At 38.6% G+C, this 14,261-nt stretch overlaps 1 protein-coding gene across 2 annotated transcripts in view; it reads right to left on the bottom strand.

The window, feature by feature from the left end:
- Positions 1–295: 295 nt before the first annotated feature.
- Positions 296–14,261, bottom strand: part of macrod2 (mono-ADP ribosylhydrolase 2) — a 571,390-nt gene continuing 557,424 nt past the window's right edge. Inside the window, exons 17-20 of one of the 2 annotated variants that reach the window (XM_082154292.1) lie at positions 12,845–12,898; positions 4,388–4,435; positions 3,479–3,553; positions 296–1,733 (exon numbers count right to left, since the gene is read on the bottom strand). In XM_082154292.1, coding sequence (XP_082010418.1) covers positions 1,702–1,733; positions 3,479–3,553; positions 4,388–4,435; positions 12,845–12,898 — 209 coding nt within the window. In that variant the 3' untranslated portion in view covers positions 296–1,701. The remainder of the gene's footprint in view (positions 1,734–3,478; positions 3,554–4,387; positions 4,436–12,844; positions 12,899–14,261) is intronic. The other variant, XM_082154293.1, reaches the window with a different exon arrangement.

Below are 14,261 nucleotides of genomic sequence, written 5' to 3'. Positions count from 1 at the left end.
CACCTTAAAATAAAGTGCAACCAAAAATGCTTTTTAAAGACTGAAAGAGTTGCTAGAATCTTAGTGATGATGATGTTGAAGTCATGTGACAATGGTGTAGTTTAGCTTTTGACTTCTGACGATTGTATTTATGCTTCAAAATTCATAAAAGTTATGTTCAATTGTGAATATTATTACGATGAACAAAACGTGTAAGAATCATAAGCGTTTGTTAGTCACAGATGTTCTGCAAGAATCCAAAAGTCACTGGCAAAATCCTATTGGGATTTTGTCAAAGGAACACACAGACATCATGCCCAGGGAAACAACTTTATAACTTTATTCATAGTTGTTTTATAGCAAAGCAAACATCAAAGGATGAAGGCATAAGTTCATCTGATATACAGTATGGCACCACTTAAAGGAGTAAATTAACCTTTTGAATACACTTTTTAATCATTATCAACCAAAAAATATCATATGCAAGAAAACCAAACAACCAAATTAAAACCCAAACAAAAAGACAGAAAAACATTTTTTATTTGTTTAAAAGAAATGCATCACTCATCATCTTAATTAGCATTTAATTCATTCAAAGCCACACACTTACTATTTGCTTTTTTTTTTCTTTTTTTTTTTTGCCATCACCAGTTTGTGATTATGTACTACCTATCTCATGAAATAAGGCAGATTTTTGAAAATGCAGAGACAATCTGGTAAAAATATTGAGAGCTTGCAACTGATATCTGTTTATGCATGTGACAGGGAAGGAGACCGATAGAGAGAGAGGGACTGTAAATAAAACATTTTAAACAATGCTGGCATGCATCTAGATACACTTGAGGGAATAGATTTGATAGCGCACTCATCAAAAACGACCACGTCAGTCTGACACAACAGAGGTTTTCCTTTTTTAACAGGCATTCGCAGTAGACAGAGCAGCTTTGAAGATGAAACATGATCAATGCTCGTTTGAGAGATTAAAGGGAGGCTCTGCGAGCGTCGTGTCGTTTCAACGCCTCTGTTATATAGCGTGCAGTAGGGAGGAATGTCACCACTCCATCGGAGATTACAATCAAGCGATGTTCTCCTCGTTTGACCTGACTTGGTTCTGAAGCTCAAACACGAAGCGAAAGCCTCTTTAAAGTGACATCATCGGTATATACACACACTCACTTCGTGCGCAAACGGCACATTTACAGCCATTTTAGTGTTTTTCACCTAAAATAAATCTTAATCGATGGACAGGGCTGTGAAACCGAATCATATCTTGGCTTTGCACTTCATCTACTGTATAGTATTGCAAATCTGCTTGTCACTAAAAGTGTCAGGATGATTTTTGGATGTGTTTTGATCAATCCACCTAATTTAAACCAGTTCAAATCCAGCACCAGGATGCCATATTTAAAAACAACAACAACTATTGATCAAGCAGCATGTCAAGTGAGGTATAGCAGCCCTCCTCTAGCTCCACAATCCCTGCACTCTCTCCGATTCAAACTCTCATTTGTTCCTTTTTATATAGCTATATATTTGATTTATTATCAGTATGAAGAAGTGGAAAGGAAATACAGGTTGAATAGAAGGAAATATGGTGAATGAAGTGGGGGTCAACTCTTTTCCCAGTGCTTGTGGGCGACTCCCTGTCGTGGGACAAAATTGGTGTGATGTTTGCCTTCACACAGTTTGCCGGCACTCGTTCCTATGAGGCTGATTGTCGTCTCATTCCTGTGCGCTCTCATCGCCTTGGCCGTCTTGGAGAAAGCAAACATATAAGCAGAATGAAGAATTACATGTTAGCAAATAAACAATTAACCTGGACTAATTCAGAACACTGAAAGAATTGTTTCAACATGAAACCAACATTGAGCCTATTTACTTTTTTCTTTGTCAAACCACCCACTTCCAACCATATATATATATATATACACACACACACACACATACATAAATACACACACAAAATTATTATATTTATATTATATATAAATGATTATATCATTATCATATTTTACAATGATATATTATTCAAATATTTTATCAAAATTAATATTTTTAATTTATTAGGCTCTCTCTCTCTCTCTTTTGTGAATCTTACTACTGCAATACATACTATTGTACAATACATTTAAAAATCGAGTATTTAATAATCATAATAGCAATAATATATTATAATACAATATATGTTATAATAAAAGTATTAACAGAATTGTCATTAGTATTATTGATATTATAATTATAAACCACAATAATTAGTATTATATTATATTTTATTTTACAGAACTAGTATTTTACAATACATTTATAGTTGTCTTCATTTCTTTGCTTTCAAACGTTAAACCACTGAGCTTTTATTTTGTCGGTAAACCGCAGGGAGACCTTAACACTTCTCTTTGTTGACTACGAATTTGGGAAGATGGTTGGTGCATGTTTCATTCATAAATGCAAATTATAAGCGACTCAAACACACAGCACCTGCAGAGTAGCATTTACTGTAAATCGAAAATGAACAGTGCTGTGCTGAAACATGCAGCGCATCAGACTATATATTCATATGATTGCAGTGGCCGTTGTGATTTGAGCCATATCACATTCTTACAACCATGCACTGGCATAAAAAAGTTACTGGGCAACAGGTTAGTAACACCTTTCCAATGGCAGTTTTTACTCGCATTTGGTGTTTTGAACCCTGGCTTACATGCTAAGGGTGTCCTGCGGCGCCGTCAGAAGCAATCCGTGCACGAAAATGTAAATGTAACATTTTGCAGTTTAATTAGTAATTGTTTGAGGCCATTTTGCGATTTCAATCATAACCTCAGCAAAAAATATTTTTTCAGATCTACGCAATTCACGTGGGTCACACTTTTCAGGTCGGTAAATCACATCCCTGCTTCATGCAAACTTGCTTTAATTTGAAGTATGTTTTGCCTTCAATTTTATGTTGGCATCAATATTACTTAGAGTTTCTCTTTTGATTAATATACAGTCAATCAATACCTGCGTTTGTATAGATACCCACATAAAGGTACTGTACTAAATATCTTCCTGTCAAACGTAAAGGGAATGAATATAAATGGCATGCTGGGAGTTTGTATGTGCGGCCCTAAGAGGCAAGCTGACCCTAGGGTTCCCGAAATGACAGCACAGCAAAACTCTTATCACACATGATTTATCAGCTTTCTCGCACTGCGTCATCTCTGCGCTCCGATCACACACGCTTTGTGTTTGATTTATTAATGTCCGTGAGGTGGGCATGCAGGTAATTCATCAAACTCAATTTAAGGAGGCATGCCAACACGTTTACTCTGAAAAATCAGGGTCACTCCGCAGTTCCAGATCAGCAGAGAGAAAGTGAATGAGAGAGAAAGGAAGTGAAGGAAATGTGGATAAGGGGCAGAAAAAGTTGTGAGCCTTTAGTTGAATGAGGAGGACAATGAAAGAGACTGGGACATTTACATGAGTATGTTTCTCACAGCTTCTATTGATTTATTGTTTTTACCTTGGGAATTTGGTCTGCTGTCTGTTGGAGCTGAGTCTGGCTCTTGTGGGCTCTTGTCCTGGGTTTTCACATCAACTAGAGGAGAGACAGAGAAAACAAGGGAATGAGAGGGAACAAGGCAGAGAGAAGGGAATGAATGACTCGAGATCAGAGAATTAAAAGTTAGACGCCACTGGGTGACATCTCACTGGCTACTGTGCCTCTCCTAGCTGAAGTAAATGCAAGGGATGCTAAAGGCTATGCCTGAGGCAACAGAGGCTTCAACAGAGCTCAGGATGACGAGATACACCTGTGCATGCTTCTTCTGAAAGTACATCCAAAAAACACTCCCTTTCCTCTGTATAAAAAAAAAAAAAAAAATCAAGCATTTGAGGAAGTGCAACATTTACGACCGTTTCCTCTTGTTTTCCCTGTTATCTCATCTGCCTCTCAACTGTCACAGGAGTAAAAAGAGGCAAACAAGTCCATTCAGTCATTTCAAATATAAAAAATGCATCCACTCATACTTTTCTTTCTTCTGTATGAATAATAAACCATGCATTTGAGCTCAGAAATGACTGGGTGACATCTCTGATCCTGGTTACTGTATTTTCTCTATCGAACTTTCATATAAATAAAGTAACTAAAAGGGCATAACAATGAATTTACATCTGAAAATGCACACACACACACAGTTTTGCTTTCATCTGTACGAAATATAAAATAACAAACCATGTATTTGAATTGGAGTCATGTCCAAAAAAACAAGTCAAACTGAGCTGTGGTGCTCATACAGGCGAGCTGAGTTTGAATCTGGCTTGTAAGTATTTCGATCCCATTCCCTCCTCTTTGACATGCTTTGTCATGACATGCCCTCTCAAATTTAAAGTGACTAAAATGGCAAAATATATTCTACATTTTTGTTTTTACCTTTAGTGCTGCTGGTGTTGTTCTCCTTGGCTGCTGTTGTGACAGGATCTAAACAAAAGTCACAAAACAATGCATTAAGTTCGCTGTGGCTTTCGTTTCTTTTGGTTTTTGCAATTATACTGGCTCCATATGCTGGATTCCTCAGTATCCTCTATAGGAAGAACAGCAACTACATTATTTTATCCCCCAAAACATGATTATATATATATCACCCCAAGTGTAGTGTGTTTAGACAGTCACTTCAATAAGAGATTACTTTATAGCTATTGGTTCTTTGGTATGAAACCCATGCATAATATTTAAACATGAAAAATATGGTCCAAAAGCCTCTCGCCTTCAAGAGGAACAAAACAAACGCAGACGAAAGGGGAAGCATCGAAAATTAATTAGAAACTGCCTTGAGTCTATATCAGCGTGAGCCTTATTCTCAAACTAATTCAAACTCCCTCTATAACTTTCTCTCTTCTATCTCTCTGCCTAAATACCAAAGCAAACCACAGCATGAAATATCTCCTTCCTGCGGCACATCCACGGATGATGCAAGCACACAAAACTCAGTGCTGCAGAATGTCTCTGCACTCGAACAATAACGTTTGTCCACAGAACAACAATATTTACCTTCATGAGAATCTCTCAAACATCTTCTGAACACACTGGCACATCTTACACGTACAATACAATACAGTGTAACAACATGGCCTCTGCTTTCATCGTGATGCTACACGCTTTCATGCTAATTTCATCACAATTCTTTGGGATATGGTGGCAATGTTTCAACAACTACAGACGGTGGCTTTAATGCAGCCTTTCAGAAGGAGAGCAACCCAGACGCTTCGCTCTCCCTGGTGGCCAGCCCACAAATTCTACTGATTTAACAGAGCAAAGCTACAAGTGATGGATTTTTGTTTTCGAACAAGGAAGAAAAAGGTCTTTCCATTGGAGAAATGGAGCAGCAGCAGAATGTCTGGATGAGGAAAGGTGAGGGAGAGTACGGGCAAACACCACCACCATGATTTCATTTCATTCTTGTCTCGCGGCACCGTAGAGGGAGAAATTGAAACTGAGTGCGATACGATTCAAAAACACTGTTTCCATTACCGCCCACTTCTGGAAGCAAGCCTCCTCTCTGTCCCTCGCTTTGTGTTTTTTCCATATTCCTCCACAAATGGGGAGCTGGGCTAAACAAAGAATCACACACACTTACAGAGGCAGTGCAGAAATGTACACTGCAAAAAAACAGCATTGCTTATCATCAGTACTTTGGTGTTGTTTTTAAGTTAAATATCTAAATATATAATATATAATACGTTTCTAAATATGTAAGCATTCTAAAAACAACATATTTCTACTTGAGAAAAAAAAATCTGCATTTGTTTTATTTTAATTGTTTCTTTTTTCTTTTTTGGCCACTGGACCATTAAAGTACATACGTAAAACAGTCGATCTATGTATTTATTCACGTGAAAAAACAACATATAGTGGAGTAGATCTCATTAAATGTCTAAGTAAGCCCAGTGTACTATTTAAATCGATTGCTGGACATCGTAACGTTATTCTACATACGTCTTGAATGATATTCTACATACGGATTTATGATTTAGCATTGTATTAGCATGGGCACGAGGCTACATTGCGCATGCGTCGAACCGTGCGAACCGTGCGACGCACACACGCACCGAACCGAGACAAGCGAACCGAACGGTTCGGATGTTTTTTCATGTACCGTGCCACCCCTAGTATGTATGTATGTATGTACGTACATACATACATACATACATACATACACACACACACACATACATACATACATACATACCGTACATACATATATATATATATACACTCACCTAAAGGATTATTAGGAACACCTGTTCAATTTCTCATTAATGCAATTATCTAATCAACCAATCACATGGCATTTGCTTCAATGCATTTAGGGGTGTGGTCCTGGTCAAGACAATCTCCTGAACTCCAAACTGAATGTCAGAATGGGAAAGAAAGGTGATTTTGAGCGTGGCATGGTTGTTGGTGCCAGACGGGCCGGTCTGAGTATTTCACAATCTGCTCAGTTACTGGGATTTTCACGCACAACCATTTCTAGGGTTTACAAAGAATGGTGTGAAAAGGGAAAAACATCCAGTATGTGGCAGTCCTGTGGGCGAAAATGCCTTGTTGATGCTAGAGGTCAGAGGAGAATGGGCCGACTGATTCAAGCTGATAGAAGAGCAACTTTGACTGAAATAACCACTCGTTACAACCGAGGTATGCAGCAAAGCAGTTGTGAAGCCACAACACGCACAACCTTGAGGCGGATGGGCTACAACAGCAGAAGACCCCACCGGGTACCACTCATCTCCACTACAAATAGGAAAAAGAGGCTACAATTTGCACAAGCTCACCAAAATTGGACAGTTGAAGACTGGAAAAATGTTGCCTGGTCTGATGAGTCTCAATTTCTGTTGAGACATTCAGATGGTAGAGTCAGAATTTGGCGTAAACAGAATGAGAACATGGATCCATCATGCCTTGTTACCACTGTGCAGGCTGGTGGTGGTGGTGTAATGGTGTGGGGGATGTTTTCTTGGCACACTTTAGGCCCCTTAGTGCCAATTGGGCATCGTTTAAATGCCACGGCCTACCTGAGCATTGTTTCTGACCATGTCCATCCCTTTATGACCACCATGTACCCATCCTCTGATGGCTACTTCCAGCAGGATAATGCACCATGTCACAAAGCTCAAATCATTTCAAATTGGTTTCTTGAACATGACAATGAGTTCACTGTACTAAAATGGCCCCCACAGTCACCAGATCTCAACCCAATAGAGCATCTTTGGGATGTGGTGGAACGGGAGCCTCGTGCCCTGGATGTGCTTCCCACAAATCTCCATCAACTGCAAGATGCTATCCTATCAATATGGGCCAACATTTCTAAAGAATGCTTTCAGCACCTTGTTGAATCAATGCCACGTAGAATTAAAGCAGTTCTGAAGGCGAAAGGGGGTCAAACACAGTATTAGTATGGTGTTCCTAATAATCCTTTAGGTGAGTGTGTATATATATATATATATATATATATATATATATATATATATTTATATGTGTGTGTGTGTGTGTGTGTGTGTGTGTATCTTGTTTTAAGAATGTTTAGGAAATGACTTTTGCTGGATAGATTCTGACTTTCACATCACTTTTGTAATGCTCTTAGTTATTTTGAGATGAGCACTGCATTTAAATTGTATGAACAAGCACCAAAGTGAGAAAGTTAAAGCTGTCGCTCGAGTGAACCTGCAAGCTCAATTGAGACTCGGCTTCCTCCTGACGCTCCGTCTGTCTCTCTTTCCATGTAATAATGTCATGGCTGAGAGGGAGCCCTGCCACTTTAGGATCCTAATAAGCAGTGCTGATCAAAACACAACAAACCAGCCTTTGAAAAGAAGGAGGAGGGGGGAAAAAACAAGATACTGGAATTTCAATCAATGCCTGTGCTCGCTTCCAACTGCTGCCATGTACGTCAGGAGATGCTGCAGAAATTTGCCAGCTCTCTAATTTAGCTTTACAGCTGACAACAGTTTGAGTTCGGCCTTTCGGGAAGAGAGTCTGACGTGCTGTGAAACAAATAAAGTAGCCAGAGGCTGTCAAGTATAGGAAAAAGTGTGCGAAATGTGACATGGAGGGTAGCCGTGCACTTACTTTCTACAGAAATGTGAAAGAAAACAACTGAATTTCATTTCCCTACCCAGCAGTCTATAGACTGATTTCAGGTTGATAAAGTCACGGTATCATGCCATTATGATTTAAAATCCTCACAAATCACAAATAATGATATATTTGGTGTTAAACATCCAACTCAGAAGTCTTTACAAGAGGCCTGAAATTATGCGTTTTGGTTATTTATAATGGTTCATTTATTTATTTATTTATTCATCCTGACAACAGTCCACTGGAGACTCCGGTAATCTCTTCTGCACAACGGCTGAGCGAGCTCAAGATAGTCCGGTGTTTGAGTGCTCTAGCTTGGATAAATTGTCATATTTTCTTTGCTTCATATGCTTCCCTTGAAATTAACTGCACTTAGGCGTAATGAAAGTTTGATGGTGTCTTTGTGTGTGTGGTATCTTTAAAGTCAGTGCTGGGCCACTCACAAAGCATGGAAGACGAAACAAGTGAGAGAGGGAGATCGAGAAAGGGAGGGAAGTGTGTTTGGGGGCAGATGTAAGTCATATTCATATTCAGACAAGCAGAAAATTAGATCCTCCACCAACCATTCGCTCTAGAGATCGTGAGGGGCTTGTGGGTCTATTGTTAGGCTGCATAAATCGACTGTGCCACACAAATAATGACCGGCTGTCAGGCCAGCATCAACATCTTTCCTCGTCCCCTTCAAAACCAACAATGAAGTTACAGACAAAGGCCAACGCAGGAGTGTAGTAATCGTGAAGTAATCCTCATGATATATGACTGCTTACTGAATACTCTAATGCTGGTGCTGGTTGAAGGGGTTGACCAATGCCTTCACAAAAATGACCAATTTCAATCCGAGTTGTGTGCTATTCAGAACTTAACTGAGAGTGCCTTTTAAATTCCTGAATTTGAATTTAAGGTGACAAAGAGGATACAGATTTGGAATTTAAGTTGAAGTAGAATTCAAATAATTAAAAATATTATATAACTGGGACAAGTGTTATTTTAAACTTGAAAGGAAACGACACTAAAACTGTAGTGTTGGAAAAAAATCACTCAGAAATTGCTAGTAAATTTTCACAATTACAAAGAAATGGCAAGCATCACAGAATTAAACTTTAAACATCCCTCCATCCATCCATCCATCCATCCATCCATCCATCCATCCAATCCATAGAAAAACATTAAGCAGCAACTGTTTTCAACATTGATTATAATAAGAAATGTTTCTTGAGCACCAAATCAGCATATTAGACTGATTTCTAAAGGATCATGGGACACAGAAGACTGAAGTAATGAATGCTGAAAATTCAAATCAAATAAATTCAGCTTTGGTGAGCATAAGAATTAATTCAAAAACATAAAACAAATCGTACCAACTCAAAACTTTTTAACGGTACTGTATATAATTCTAAAATAATGAAGTTGTACTTGCATACGACAAAGGACATGTACATGTAATGAAGGGATCACAAAATAGGCTCTGGCACCAAAGTTGGCACAACAGATGTAAAATGATTAAACTGCTAACAGAGTGCAAGCATTTTCTTCTACTCACACAACATCAGTACACACAAAACAAAAACAGCCTTAACATTTTATTTACCTCACAGTGATCGACTTGAAATGAGAAAATCATCTGTACATGAAATGCACCACAGTTTTATTACACCTTTACTCTCACTGTTTCCAAAGACATACATGCCTGAAAAAGCAAGAATGTCTAATGAAATTCTGTCAAATGCAACTGGACTTGATTTTAGATTATTTTAGGAAGGCCAATCATCCGAGACGCTTCAACAGAGAGAGGAGAGAGTCTTTCTCACAGTCAAGGCACCTGCAATGTTTACAATCCCATTGAATGCCTGGATTGTTCATGTTCTCAAAGCCGTTTGACTCTCACAGCAGCTCAAAGCCGACCACAAACAACCAAACCAATAACCCTGGCCTAACTGGGGCACAAGCCCAGTGTAATCGAACCAGTGACTCACAAAAGCACCTCGCCAGACAGTTTTCACATGTCACTCAGAAGGTTAATGGAAAAGATCTCGACTGAAAGGAGAACAAGAGAACAAGCTTACAGCCGTCCGAACATTCACACGAGGTTTGTTGAGTAAAACCACTCGATATCTCAGAAGGCGAAGGCATTATCTATCTGTCCATCACAGTATGTTCACACCGTATGTTTGGTTTCCGGGTTTGATATAATGAATCAAGCTCCTCTCATCCGGAAAAGATGAGCAGCGTAAGAAGTACCTGATATCTCACTTTAGGTAAAGAAGCTCAGGGTGGTCTTCAAGCTGTGCATTCATCATCTAACATGTAAAATACTGTATTCTTCAAGTGAATAGCCACATTTTAGACCAAAGTGCGTCTTTTGTAACGTTTTGTGCGAGTTAACGGTAGAGTTCAGCTCATAATTTAAACATACATCAATGTAATTCCAGGTCTATTCATACGCAACAACGGCGGACAACCTTTTCAAAGAGCCAGACCATAAGAGCTAATGAAGTGCTAAATGTGGAGAGCAAACTTCATTTTCATATGTAAATATTCAAAGGTTGCGGGGCGAGGGCAGGCATATTTTCTCTGGAACAACACTGAGGAGAGGAAGAGAAAGAGAAAAGCATTCTGGGAGGCACTTGATTGTGTGGGGCTTTTTTTTCTCTGTTGCGTCGCTGTGTGATGGTGAAGCTTCAAACAATTAGAAGCAATTAAAAGGTATTGAGTCGAAACAAACCCGGTGGGGAGGGCTTCAGTGTAAATACCACAGATCTTTCTCATGCACGTTCCTCTGTGAAAAGCCAAGTGGTTCCTCTCATCTGTATTCCACCCTCTCAAAGCAAAGAGTGAGAAATACGAGGAAGAGTTTCTACAGAGCCAAGTAGCATTGTATTGCTGGCCGCATTTGCCTAAAGTTACAAGATGTGCTTTGACGAGCTGCCATTGTACAAAGAAGAGGTCCTCTATAGGTCTGAAAGGCTTCCAGTTCTCTCGGGCCAAGAAGGCCATGCTTGGAAAAACAAAAAAAACGTTTAAAAGATGTGAAAAGAGAACATGGGGTCGCTTGGTTTAAGGGTCACATTGAAAGTGCTGAGGAGAATTGAGCAGGGAGGTTTGCAGCAGATAAGTAAAGTACATTAAGCAGTAAAGGGAGGCGAACGGCAGCCTTTTTTTAATGCATCACTTGTCGATTTAAAAAACATATGATAAAATCATCATGTAACATGAGTCTAAAGTGTGTTTTCAGAGCTGAAAGCAATAGCTCACCCTAAGATTAAAATTCTGTCATAATTTACTCATTACTTCTTTCATCAATGGAAATTTTGTATAATGCACTGGTTGCTGATATCCATGCAACTAAATGGGGACTAGAGATTTCAAGCTTCAACAAGGTGGTGAAAAGTTGGTCTATACAACTTGTACGCTTTTTTTCCAAGTCGTCTGAAGCTATATAATAGTTTTGTGGGACAACATTTTTTGATTTGTTATTCATTGATAATCTTCCCACAGCAATGATCTTTGAGTCAGTGCGCTGTAGTCTAGAACCAGATTAGTCTGATAATAAATGAATCATTCAGACTGGTTTTGTGAACCAGAACAACCAATTAACTGAATTGACTCAAACTGAACATCATACCCATAAACTGACTTAAAAAATCAGTCTGTTCATCTTTAGAGCGTGATCAAAAAGTTAGAGTGCAAGTACAAGTTTCTTATCTGCTTCAAATTATATGGGAATGATTACAAGTCCAAAAGCTGTGATGATTCAAAACCATAAAACTCACACACAAAAAAGGAAAAACAACAATAAATGTGAAGGAAGTAAGAAAAAGAGGGCATCCCCTTTGCCATGACCTTAAGAGCAACTAAACGCGGCTGTCAAAGGTAGCAGGGCTTGTTGTGAAAACTTATCGAGTGACTTAGCATAATCTGTGGACTGCTTTTGAACCTGACCCACCGCGTGTTCCTGGGCATGAGGTTATATTCACCAGCAAAAGTTTCAGCAGCAGAAAATAGGATGCATGAGCACCTTTAGACCTTGCTGGGGAAAGATGTGAGAATATAGAAAGCAAAGTTCTTCACATTCAAACACATTAACGATATAGAAATATTAAATCACTCAAAGGAAACATGTTTTCAGCTTTTTGAAAGCTTTTTCAGTTTTTCACAGCTTCTTATGGTCACAAATACTAATCCATATTATATGTAATCCATATTTACCCCATGCACTACTGTTCAGAAGTTTGGGGTTGGTATGACTTTCTAATGTTTTTGAAAGAAGTATTTTATGCTCACAAAGACTGTATTTGCTTGATCAGAAATACAGTAAAAACTGTATAATTGTGAAATATTACAATTTAAAGTAACCGTTTTCTGTTTTAATATATTTTAAAATGTAATTTATAAAATTTTCAGAATCATTACTCCAGTCTTCAGTGTCACATGATTCTTCAGAAATCATTCTAATATGCTGATTTTGCTCAAGAAACATTTATTATTATCAATGTTGAAAATGTGATGAATAAAAAGTTGATTTATTGGAAACAGTCTCTACTGTCACTTTTGATCAATTTAATGCATCCATGCTGAATAAAAGTATTCATTTCCTTCAACAACAAAAAAAAACGTACATGTAAAAATATGTTTTCCTTCTCATTGACATGTAAAAAATGATGGGTTTTAATCATGGGCTTTTACTTATCCGAGTTAACACATTTGAGGTGCTTTGAGGTACAGTATATAACACAAAAGAGGTTGGGGAAACCATACCATGAACCTCCATGGGATCCGCAGGCTCCTGACTGGTGTCTGTCTTTGTTGAGTCTATTGACACAGAGAAGAGAAACAGAGAATATTCTGAACATGACGGTCATTAAAACAGAAAAGAGGTTAGAACACCTTCCAAAGAAGCAATACTATCAGCAGAACCAGTTTTCAAAGTGACTGTCACATAGTTTCCTGTTCCTGCCAAACTGTCAGTGGCTTTACTTCTCTCACTATTTTCTTTTGTTTAATATGCATTAAAGCATCTAAATTCAATGTGACTTCTTAATGGATTTTGTACACCTTTGCACAGTCTGAGAGGGAGAGAGTGAGAGGGACAAAATGAATAGGCATGAGCAAAACAAAACTGCCATTATCAAATATAAGCTCTGCAGCCTGTGCCACAGCAACTCTTCACTTTCGCTGTGATTTAGCCTGCCTCCACATTCTTCGCTCACTCCGTCTGGAGGGCTGTGGGAGGGACGAGCTCGCTGATCAAAAGAAGATCTTCAAAGCCACAGTGTGAGAGCCATGCTCCTTCCAGCTTATTTGAGTAGGACTCCTCTTCTCCTGCATTCCCCCTGCTTTGATGCTAACAGGGTTGTGGGCCATAGGTGACTGCATAATGGAAAGCGCGCACAATGCATTCTGGGTGCTCTGCTGGGTCACAAATGACAGTCAGATCAGGTGTGTTTGAAGTCCAGGGTCCATCAGCAGATGGTTGTGTTCGCTGAAGTGGGTTCATGATGGTCATATGTGTGTGTGAAATCATATAACAGTGGTGCCTCAGCCCGAAAGCTGTTATATGGCTCGGTTTCTATAAAGCCTGTCTTCTAACAACACGCTGAAAAAATAGCAGAACCAATTCAAAACACACTATTGTGCTCATTAACATATCATTTCAGAATGCAAGATTTTCAAAATATGAACTGTTTTCATGTGTTTTTGTTAACAGTTTGTTCTGGTTCTCAAATCTGATTGGCTAAAAGCCTTTTCCAGCCATGCAATATTCTACCAGTACCACCATGGAAACGTTAATAATAGATTATTAATCTATTTCTTGTTCCCGAGCAAATCGATTTGGCTAAGGGCAAAGGTACGTTTCATAACTTTATATTTTTATTTAACTGAAATCCTGTACTATAACTATATCGCTGCTTTTGTACTTTTGACGGAAGTGTTTGCTTGTGTTTATTTCCTATTGTACAAAGTAGGAAATCTAAGCGCCAGTAGATGGTAGTAAAAACTGTCTTTATGAGTGAGTCAGTAGCAACGTTTTTTTTTTATATATTGAAGGGAACTGAAACAAGGATGTTGTTTTTACTTTAAACAACACATTATAAGCAACTTACAAATGCATCGACTAGCGCTGTCATGGGAAATCCCCCCCTAACTGTTAAAAGGTCAATGTTCCTCAGCGGGC

Source organism: Leuciscus leuciscus (genome assembly GCF_965113295.1).
Source record: "Leuciscus leuciscus genome assembly, chromosome: 22".
Lineage (NCBI taxonomy): Eukaryota > Metazoa > Chordata > Actinopteri > Cypriniformes > Leuciscidae > Leuciscus > Leuciscus leuciscus.
Note: the sequence above shows the minus strand (reverse complement) of the source record. Positions and strands in the feature narration are given on the sequence as shown.